The 10,898-nt window shown below is 31.9% G+C and overlaps 2 protein-coding genes across 12 annotated transcripts; one reads left to right on the forward strand and one right to left on the reverse strand.

Moving 5' to 3' along the window:
• The first annotated feature begins 917 nt into the window (after positions 1 to 917).
• On the forward strand, positions 918 to 5,487 carry LOC145037478 (bacterial trigger factor). Its single transcript, XM_078986141.1, has 8 exons — positions 918 to 1,076; positions 1,885 to 1,979; positions 2,095 to 2,138; positions 2,483 to 2,571; positions 2,742 to 2,850; positions 3,571 to 3,584; positions 4,665 to 4,766; positions 5,209 to 5,487. The coding sequence occupies exons 1-8, from the start codon at positions 1,014 to 1,016 to the stop codon at positions 5,365 to 5,367; spliced, it is 675 nt and encodes a 224-aa protein (XP_078842267.1). The 5' UTR covers positions 918 to 1,013; the 3' UTR covers positions 5,368 to 5,487.
• Positions 5,488 to 6,340: 853 nt separating this feature from the next.
• LOC145037479 (polyadenylate-binding protein-interacting protein 12-like) lies at positions 6,341 to 9,855 on the reverse strand. Of its 11 annotated transcripts, none has more exons than XM_078986143.1 (12): positions 9,729 to 9,855; positions 9,600 to 9,647; positions 8,996 to 9,476; positions 8,746 to 8,856; positions 8,604 to 8,648; positions 8,420 to 8,492; positions 8,206 to 8,318; positions 8,032 to 8,091; positions 7,894 to 7,944; positions 7,712 to 7,780; positions 7,210 to 7,271; positions 6,341 to 6,663 (listed from the first exon to the last, which is right to left on the reverse strand). In XM_078986143.1, the coding sequence occupies exons 3-12, from the start codon at positions 9,428 to 9,430 to the stop codon at positions 6,606 to 6,608; spliced, it is 1,077 nt and encodes a 358-aa protein (XP_078842269.1). In that variant the 5' UTR covers positions 9,431 to 9,476; positions 9,600 to 9,647; positions 9,729 to 9,855; the 3' UTR covers positions 6,341 to 6,605. The 11 variants fall into 11 exon arrangements, with proteins under 11 accessions (XP_078842269.1, XP_078842275.1, XP_078842273.1 ...); XM_078986149.1 differs by having other exon boundaries at positions 8,996 to 9,479; XM_078986147.1 differs by having other exon boundaries at positions 8,996 to 9,496.
• Between the last annotated feature and the right edge of the window lie 1,043 nt (positions 9,856 to 10,898).

Here is a 10,898-nt window from a genome sequence, read left to right on the forward strand (position 1 = left end):
TGTAAGACCTTCCATAGTCTAGGGGTCTAAATGTAAATATATGTTTGTGTATTGCAATCATACGATTGCAACAATAATTGTAACAGACTCTTTCGAGCCTATAAATAGGGCCTTTACCCATAAGAAATATACAAGAGATATTTGAGTGTTTAAGACTTGAGTTGAATCTCAAAGTTTTTCCTCTGTTGAAATAGTTTGTCTATTTCTGAATAGTAGAGTTCTATCCAAAGTATCCAAAATCATTCACAAAATCATCCAATTATTCAACATAATCCATCATCAATATAATCCAATGTATCATTCAGGTATAATCTTCTCAAGGTCGTCGGTGCTAAAGGGTTGCTCTGGTCGGAGATGACAAAATGAAGGGAAGAAGAGTCATGTGTGGTGTTACTAGAAGTGAAGATGGAGAAATGTGTGACGTAGAGGCCATCATTGGAGGTGAAACATTGTGTTCACCTGAATCTGGAATGGAAAGGGCAAAAAGATCGTGAGAGGAGATGGTGGAATCAAGGAGATTAGATTCATGGACAAAAATCTAGTGTGAGTCTGTGCTTGTTTTTAATTAAGTTTCAAAAATTTGGTTTGTAAAATCATTTTTTTAAGGATTTCTAGGAACTTTTTTACAAACATGGATATGGAGTCTTGGTTATATATATATATAGAGAGAGGCCTAATTTTATATTTAATAATAAGAATAATTTTAAAAAGTGAAAGAAAAATGGTAATTAAATTCATTAAGGATATAATCATTCTTAGTATGAACAAGAACCAAAAGTACAAGGAAACTAACTCGAACCACCATCCAAAAAATTTATAATTTGGTCTAAAACCAGAAAAAAAAAAAAATGCATATGACAAACCATTTTTGCAATTTAGTCTAAAAGAAAATAGTGAATCGATTAATAAAGTAAAATATTGGAGGTTTGGCAAACCCGAGTTACCGAAAGGATTGGACAAAACAAAGCGTTTGTGAGAGCCAGCGACCCTTTAGCTAGAGAAGCTTAACGACAATGGCGACCATGAAGATAACGATGAATGTTCCTCAAACATTTTTTCAATTCAAAGACTGCAAAGTAACTTTCTCCAAACCCTACCTGTATTCCGATTCCATTTCTCGTAGATTTCTTATACTATGACTGCAATGCAGTAAATAAATCCATATCCTGTTTGATTATATAGAAAAACATGTTAGCTTATGCAGTTCGAACTCAAAATTAATCGGAAAGGAGTATATAACCTACGATTATACCTACTGAATGATTAGTTCAAATATGTCAAACTGCGCAACTGAAACTTCTTACTGATTTTCCCCGCATTTCGATTTGAGATGGAAATTGCTTACGCTGCCACTGCTAAAGTTTTCAGGTCTTAATGTCATGTTAGAATTAGGGTTCCAAAAGGCAGTGAGCCTGAGAATCTTTATAAAAGGATGAAAATTAGTTTGTTTATGGTGGAATGAATGAGAAAAAGTCAGTCTCAATACTTCCTCATTTGTCAAATTGATCATGCTGTGTGAAAATAACTTTATACGTATGAGTTGATGCTGCCATTGTGAGTAGTTATAGCTATGAGTGAAGCAGAATGCATTCAGACATTATGTAACGCTTATTATTCTCTCCAAAACTCCCTCTATTACATGTAGGAAAAAGAGAGGCATAGGTTGATTGTTAAGGTCAATGCAAACGCAAAATACCTTTAAGTCCATTAAGTCAAAAGAAACAACACCTTAGTCTGGTAATAATGTGAAAAAGTTTTCATCAATTCACTGGATTTTATATCAAGTTCCAAAAATTGAAAAGTCATTAAATTTTGAGGTAAATTGCATATCGGTATCCTAATATTCTAATGTATATCAACTGTTACTTTGCTTCCTGTCTACAGCATCCTACTATTAAGAGCAATCACATACATGTTCCAAGTTGGCATACATTATCAACTATCAATCTTTTCTCTACAATCCAAAGTCGAGATGCAAGGTAACTTACTATTTTCTTGTGTAAAAATAATAATTGTTTTTACAAATAACCAAGTTATTTAAGTAGTTAAAGTGTTAAACCATAGGTTATAACCTTTTGCTTGTAACTCCCATAGGATTCTTGGCTCCTATGTTAGACCACTACTTGCTGTTGAACCAGGTGATCTTCAACTTTTCAAAACCCCTACAATACTTCTCTTTCCATTTAATTACTAAATCAATAAATAGCAACATACTTTCATATGCTATGTATTATAATTTATATCATCATACTTTTATCTCTCTTTTACAACATTTTACTTCCATTTTTTTTTCTTATTAAGTCATTGTAGTTTCAACAATCTTGAATCTTCCTAATTACAACAATGCACTTTCGTTTGATTGGATAGATTTTCAGATTACAATGCTATAATTGGAATAAATCCATGAAAGTATGTTGCTATTTCTTGCATTGACTTTTAACTGAAATCAGATTTCAGAAGTTATTTATATAATACATAACAGGTGTTGAAGCTTCAATATCAGATGAGAATGTGGTAACTATAAAAAATGCCAATATAGTTGTGGAGTCCCAAGATGATGATAAGATGCAAGTGAGCTCAATGTCTTATACTACTAATTTCTTATGCCATTTTCATGGATTATATATACGCTGTGCCACGTCACTGATACAAAAAGATAAAGTTTTTTTTTTTTTTTTTTTTGAATTTGGATTATGTCTTAATTTATTATTCAGACATTTAGTGAGGATATTTGGTGGCAGGTAAAAGTGGAATTATCAGGGAAGGAGACACAAATTGTATTTGATAAGGTTCTCACAAATTTGGCTCGTACAGCACCACCAGTTCCAGGCTTCCGCAGACAAAAAGGAGGTAATGTCTTAATTTACAGAAAAAAAATGACTAAATTGCCCTTGTCTTTAAAGTTTTTTAAATTTCCCTTGTCATATTACAAGTCCTTCAAATTCCAATTCCTTTGACATATTCCAATTTCTTCCAGAAAATTTTGCTGAGCTAAAATCTCTTTTTGTTTAATTTGAATTATCCTCAAGTTATTTTGTGATGTAAAAGTGAAAGCACTGAAATTATTTGGTGAGAATTGAGATTTTAGAGTATTTGGTGTCTAGGGTTATACAAACCAATTTTCATTGCTATGATTGTTTATATTTTTCAAAGTATAATAAAGTCCTGATAAGAAGAAAATTGAAATTACAATGTTATGTCAACATTGTACTTCCGATTGTTTTCTTATTAAGACATTGTACACCTAAAAATCCATCCAATCATAGCTTTATACTTTTACTTTTCTTTTTTTTTTTTCTTTTTTTTCTGATATCATACTTTGAGTAACTAATGAAAATCCTTTGTATGTGGATGACATATTGACATTGCTATAATTAGGTAGGTTTTTTCAAATTACAATGTTGTAATAGGGAAAATGATTGTAGGGTGTTATAATAAATAAATTAACATAAGTATGTTGCTATTTCTTGCATTTGAACCTATTGATTATTGCTTACTTTTCCACTCCCTTCTTGTAATTTTTGTGCTTCTAACCTTGTTTCTCTTTTGCATGTGGATGGTGGCTTTCAGGGAAAACATCCAAGGTAGCATCACGTAATCTATTTATTTTATGCAACATTTTACCTTTTTCCCAAATTATGCACCAAAGTGTTTTTTTAGAAATATATGTTTTCCATAAATGCTAATTAATGCAACAATGTTTTACTGTTTTACCAAATTATGCAATAATGTTTCACTATTTTTTATCAATTTATGCAACAATGTTTCATTTTATAAACAGTTTACACAACAATGTTTCATTTTACCAATTTATGCAACTCACACAAGTTATTCTACCATGTTTTACCAATTAAATATTGCATGTGTTGGTCGTAAAATGAAACGTCATTGTATATTTTATATAAAAAAACCACTTTGTTGCATAAATTTAGGAAAAAAGTGAAATGTTGTTGCTTAAATACGCATTTAACCATTTTATTACATTCAAATTTAGAAAAAAAAAAGACGAAACATTGCTGAGAAAAATTAGATGCGTAATCTGATTGTATTATTCACTTTCTAGAATCATAATATTTATAGACAATTGCTTGTTTCCATGTTTGCCATGAATATGATGCAACCATTGGAATTTTAATGCTTTTGTCATTTTGCTTGAGATGATGAAAGTAAAAGGCTAAAAGCAAGAAATAGCAATTTACTTTTAATTACATGTGTATTATAGCACCCTATAGTTAATTTCTATTAATTACAACATCCTACTTTTAATTTTTTTTTTATTAGGACATTATAGTTTGATCAATCTACCCCAATTATAGTAATGGAAATTTCTTATTTGGATGTTATTGCTATTATTGGTAGATTTTTCAAAGTACATTGTTGTAATTGAAAGAAATGAAAATACGATGATATAATAAACTAATCAATGAAGTATGTTTCTGTTTCTTGCATTTAAACCTTTATTCTATATGTAACTTTGGTTGTCCCTTTGTGAAATGCCTCAAATACCCTCTAATTACAATAAAATAAGGAAAACCTTTTGGACTAGAATCAGTAGCATCATCAAGTAGTATGACGATGGGCAGTTCGGTAATTCTAACTTTGAAATTTACCAAAAAAAAAAAAAAATCTTCCGGTTTATATAATAATTCGAAATCTTTTTTCAGGTCCCGAAAAGCTTTCTATTGTCAATTATTGGTGAAGATCGTGTTACAAAATTTGTTATTCAAGAAATAGTTACTTCCACTGTGGCTGATTACGTGAAAAAGGCAAGTTATTATTTCTGTTTTATTTCGTCATTTCTTAGTATTTGGCATGATGGAATTGGTGAAGGAATGGAATGATTCATTCCGTTGGAATTAAAAGAAAAAGTTTGTTGTTATGTCTGATGGAATGGAATGGACCATCTTTAAAGGAATGTGATTTCACAGTTTTAGTCAACTTAAAGTTCTATTTTGTAAAAATAACTATAAAATTGCATTGTTTTTATTGTAATTGTATTGGGGTTTGAAAAATCTACCCAATTACAAAGTGTTACTTTTTTTCTCATTAGGACATTATACTTTGAAAAATCAACTCAATTATACAGATGATATTGCTATAACTTGTAGATTATTTCAAAGTAGAATCCTGTAATAGGAAGGAATAAAAGTCTAATGTTAATATCTTACAACATACAAATCAATGAAACTACATTGATATTTCTTGCAGAACAATATTTTGGTAAAGGAAAACAAGATCAACACAATTCAAAGTGCAGAAGAGCTAAAATCATCATTTAACCCCGGGAGTGATTTTGGATTCAGTGCAACATTAGAACTCGAAAAACTAGATACTGAAACAAGTAGTTCAGACACGACTGAAGCATGAAAAGCTCTTAATTCTCATATGAACCACATACTATTTATCCTAAGGAATGTTTTTTATTTTCATTTTGAGATACAACTATGTAAATGAGATGTGAAATGCAATCTTCTTGTTGTGTGGAAATTAAGATGGTTTTCATTTTTAGACTTCCCATTAAGTCGTGGTTGATAGACTTTAAAATGTATTATAATTTTTTTGCAAAAGGGGTATTCTTGTTGGGCTTGGCCCATGAGCATCTATCTATGATATGTAAATAAGGTACACAACATACTAGACCATAAGAGCTTATTGTCCTAATGAAGTCCAATCCTTATTGGAATTGAAACTGTAGTTGAGATTCAAACTTTTGACCATTTTTGCAAATATATCATCCCACAACTACTGTGTTATATGATGGGGCATGTTCAACCTTAGTCAAGGGATATTATGATGTTAGCTGTGGGGCGGGTTGATGGATTGTTTTCACCAAAAAAGACATGTAATGTAATATGAATGTTGTTTCATGTTTACCTCTTGAAAAAGAAAGAAATGATTAGTTTAAATGGAACATTGATTCATATCAAAATCGATCTAAAGAGTGGGTTACTAACCACAATGAAAAGGGTCAAGATCAAAAACATATATAAACATACACATTTCATCATTCGTTAGACCTTCTCTATGTGATGAGATTCTAATTGTTGAGGTTTAAAATTTCATAAAAAAAAGCTTCTGCTTTCGAAATTCGCATATGACCAAAAGTCCAAAACATAGCTACAACTTCCCAGTTTAATAATAGGTGTTATATGAATAAAATATTGTTTGGATTAAATAATGTAAAAAACATATTTGAAAAAAAAAACACCGAAAAGGAAAAGGAGAGAAAAATAAACAAGCGTAACTTTCTAAAACGTTAATTTCTTAATAACCTTTGTTAAGTCGTTATTTCATTATCAAATAAAAAACCACTTCACATTATCACTTAAAACCTATCAAGTAAAAAAAAGAAACAAATTTCATCATAAATATATAAAATAAAAAAAAATTAAAAGCTGAAACAAAACTGTATGCTTGTTCCCATCTCTCTACAATTTTAAACAGATAGCTCTATAAACATATTGAGACTCCGAGATGCATAACACAAACGAACAAACATAAACAAACATAAACAGTCAATAAGTTTCATGTAATATAATCTACTATGTTGTGTAGGTGTATATTTAGATAGATAATAACTATCACCACCACCACCACCACCACCATCAATGCATGGCAGGGCGAGGTGCACGTGGGCGCACCGGGGTCTTCGAAGGACTTACCCTGCAAGCAAACAATCACACAGATAGATGTCAAAACATGAATTTTAGAGTAAATTACTGAAATCGTCCCTATGGTTTAGTCAAAATTGCACGTTTGGTCCCTAATTTTTTTTTTTGCACTCGGATCGTCCCTGTGGTTTGATTTTGTTGCGTTTTTCGTCTCTGTGGTTTGATTTTGTTGCATTTGTCGTCCCTTACATACATAAAGTTAGGGACCAAACATGCATTTTTTACCAAACCATAGGGACGATCCGAGTGCAAAAAAAAAAGTTAGGGACCAAACGTGCAATTTTGATCAAACCACAGGGACGATTTCAGTAATTTACTCTTAATTTTATGACACTTAACTACTATTATTCTTCTAACAGTAACAACCCCTGAGCTGGACCACACTGTCTGTCTGGCTAGCCCAAAAGCATCATATGAGATGTAAATCAGGTACTGAGACCGAGACTGGAGCCCTTTGGAAAAATCTATCCGATTATAGCATTCGACTTTTAATGTTTATTTATTTATTTATTTATTTTATGAAAGGAAAGTATGTTACCTTATCGGCAATGATCCCAATACCGCACCACTACAGTTCAGGGCAGCAATTGCACTCTCGGCCTGTAAATGCAAGAAATAACAACATACTTTCATTTATTTGTTTATTAGTGTTGAATACAAGAAACATCAAAATATTTTTCTTCATTTGTTTATTATTATTAGAGTTGAATGCAAGAAACTTTTGTTTGATTTGTTTATTATAACATCCTACTTTCAGTTCTTGCTATTAAAAACATTGTAATTGGAAAATCTATCGAATTATATTCATGTCATCGAAACACAAAGTAATTTTCACTGAATAACTGGATAAAATTTTCATAGTATAATATCTTTATAGAAATAAATATGAAAGGAGATTCTTCAAAGTACAATTTGTTAATGAATTCAAAAGATGTGAAGTTTAAAATATATAGGCCAATCAAGTTTGACAAACATATTGCATATTAAAGCAAAAAAAAAAGAAAAACAAGATAAAAATACTTAAAAAAAAAAAAACTCACCATCACAAACTCCACAAATGCAATACGAGAGGAATGATGATAGTCTCCAAGCAACCTCAAGCGATAAACCTATCAAAAGCAAAGTTAATAACAACATTTTATTAACAATTCATATCACAACAAACTACTCAAAATGTTTTAAATGTAAAAAAAAAAAAAAAAAAAACTATAAAAGTATAAACCTCTCCACAAAGTGATTCAAAAAAGAGTTTGACATCTGCCTGAGTAACCTGCTTAAAACAAAACACAGATCACACAAAAACATTCATCAAATACAAACACACACACAAAAAAAAAAAAAAAGATAAAACTTTAACTACCTTCTTATCAATGTTAGTACAATAAATAGTCCTTGCACACATTTCCCTTTCATCTTCAGACTAAAACAACATCAAAATTAATAGAGTTAGCACAACTGTGTACAATTGTACATAAATCATTTATTCAAGCTTCACAAGTCAAAAGTCAAAAGTCAAAAGTCAAAAGAATCTCACTCGAGGCAGAAAAGTGGGATTCACTGGTGCAATTGCAGTCTTTGAAGGCAAAACCCTAACTGGATAGAAACCAAGCATTGTTCCAGCAAGAGTCAATGCATTCTTTGCACCTTCTGCAAAAACATCAGAGAAACTCAATGTAAATTATGTAATACAAAACATATATATAAGATATTACTTATTAAAGGTGTATAAAAAGGTTATATTTGCATACCCTCATCAGTAAACTCAACAAAAGCAAAACGAAGAACAGAATTAGGGTCACCACATACACGGCAATCAACAACCTTTAGTGGAATGAAAATAACCGAATAAGAGGAATAAAAGTTAGACAACTTTGATATATATGAGCAAAATCAAAAGGCTTTAATGGTGGGAGTAACATGTTTAAAACTTACCTGTCCACAATGAATAAAAAGTGCTGCAAGTTGTTCTTCAGTTACCTGTAGTAATACATTAATAGATTATTAGAAATTGTTAGCTTGTAAACTTCATTAAAGTTGATATTATTACATTATGTGATGATATAAATCTTTTTACCTGTTGATCAATGTCGGACACATGAACTGTTCTCTTAATGGCATCTTCTTGTTGTGCCAAGTTAGTTCGGCTATTCATCCTCCTCTTTCCATTGCTAAAATGACCCTTCTTCTAAACATAAAACGATAAAAACCTAGATCAATCAGCAACAGAAATATAGGAAACTGCAAGTGTTGATTGATATCAATCATGAAATGAGTTAAGACAAGCAAGAAGAAATGGAAATGAGGATATGGATAAGAGTATATACCCTTCCAGTGTTAATGCCGTCGACATTGGCAAAAGCTGTGTGGTTATTTTGGAGTAGGAATTCATTAACAGCAGCATAACCAAAGTGAGTTGCAGGAGATGGTGGTTGTAGTAAAGCCCTATTATAAACGTTCTTGGAGAGTGAAGGGGGAACAAATTCTTCAGCCATAGGATTTAATTTCGACAGGATTTCCTCCAAATCTCTTATATCTTTCTTAAAACCCTCTTCGTGGCCATCACGATCAGCCCCATTCACTACCAGATGATGCTGATGATGATTCGAGACACCATTTCCATTTATTAAAGTGCCGTTTGTGTTATTAGATGTTATCTTCTTCTCCTGATTTGACCTCGAAATCAAAATCGAAGACTCTGTCTGATCAGCATCCTTTGATTCCACCTGGTTATTCGACACACCGTTCTCAACAATAGCCATGGTATCGATGAACCACCGACTGACACTCGTCTCAAGGAGCTTTTCCCTGCTTATTAATTTTTTTTCCTTCTATAGATTTTAGTCCGATCAATATTCGATGATAAACGACACGATCAAAAATCGTAAATTGAAATTGAAGAAGGAAGCTGTAAACATTTATTAAAATTACCTGTTTGGAGAATCTAAAATGGAGTGCTCATCAATTGATCGAAGTGAGCTGAAAGATCGTCAATCGAGATTTTATATATTGCGTATGTAAATCAGATGAAACTAGAACAAAAGTCAGAGGGGAAAGAACCTTGTTCTTCAATAATGCATCACTGTTTCCTTGTTTGAGAAAGAGAGAGAGAGAGAGAGAGAGGGTGTTCCTACTTCCTAGTATGGTCCGTTTCGGCACTCTAAGGCTTTGATATGGCACAGGGTCCAAGAAGTGTATTTTTATTTTGATTAATGGCGATTAACACATTTTTAGCATTTTTACCAAATTGACAATAATAAATAGGGAAATTCATTAAACTAACTATTATAATATAATTTTTGCTTTTTAAAAAACAAATATTTATTCCGGAATATGGCATTTCATAATATTTTTGAGTTGGTGTTGGTTGGTATTAGACTTGTCCAAAATCTAAAACTCATACATTTTATATTAGAAAATATATTTTAGAGATTAGTTTGGATATACGGATGTTCCCAGACAATATTAGGGTATTTATATTGTCATTTTTGTTGTATAAACTCATAAATCTTTTGGATACTAAACAAAATGAATTCATATAAGGAATTTCTTAGAATATAAGTTTCTAGTTGTGGACAATGACAACGAGAAATCTATGCAATATATTGCTCCAGATTATTAAGGGTGACAATTTTGGACCCAACACGAACCTAACCAGAAAATAAACGATTTTGAGTTGAGATTTATAACCCGTTAACCCGCCTATTTCATGGGTCAGGTTTGGGTTCGTGGGTCGACCCGCCAAATATATAGGATTTTTAAAAAATATTTAATATTTGTTAATTAATTGGTGTTTGCTTGGAGCGTGTCCTAGAATGCTAGAATCGATAAATCCAAATCAGTTGTAACGCCCGATTCTCAGGTATTGCTTAAATAAGATTTATTGGGTTAAGCTTTACTCAACGAGTTGGTTGACCTACTCGTCGAGTAGCAGCTGGATGAGATCGCGTTTTAAGTGACCTACTCGACGAGTCCATGTTGGGACTCAGCGAGTAGGAGCTAGCAGTGGAAACCCTAAATCTCGGGGTTTGCACCTCTATTTAAAGGAGCCTTAGCCTCCTTTGGCCTCTTTGCAGTCTTTGAGATCCCCTTAAAACCCTAATTCGTGTGTGTGCCTTGTTCTGGTGTTTGAAGCTTGGAAAATAGAATCTTAGAGGAAGAAGCTAAGAGTGCAAAGGAAATTGAAGCAAGGAAAGAGTGGGAAGCAGGATTTACCTCAGCTAGCATCCT

The sequence above is a fragment of the Lactuca saligna genome, chromosome 3 (assembly GCF_052625555.1).
Source record: "Lactuca saligna cultivar CGN05327 chromosome 3, ASM5262555v1, whole genome shotgun sequence".
Taxonomy (NCBI): Eukaryota; Viridiplantae; Streptophyta; class Magnoliopsida; order Asterales; family Asteraceae; genus Lactuca; species Lactuca saligna.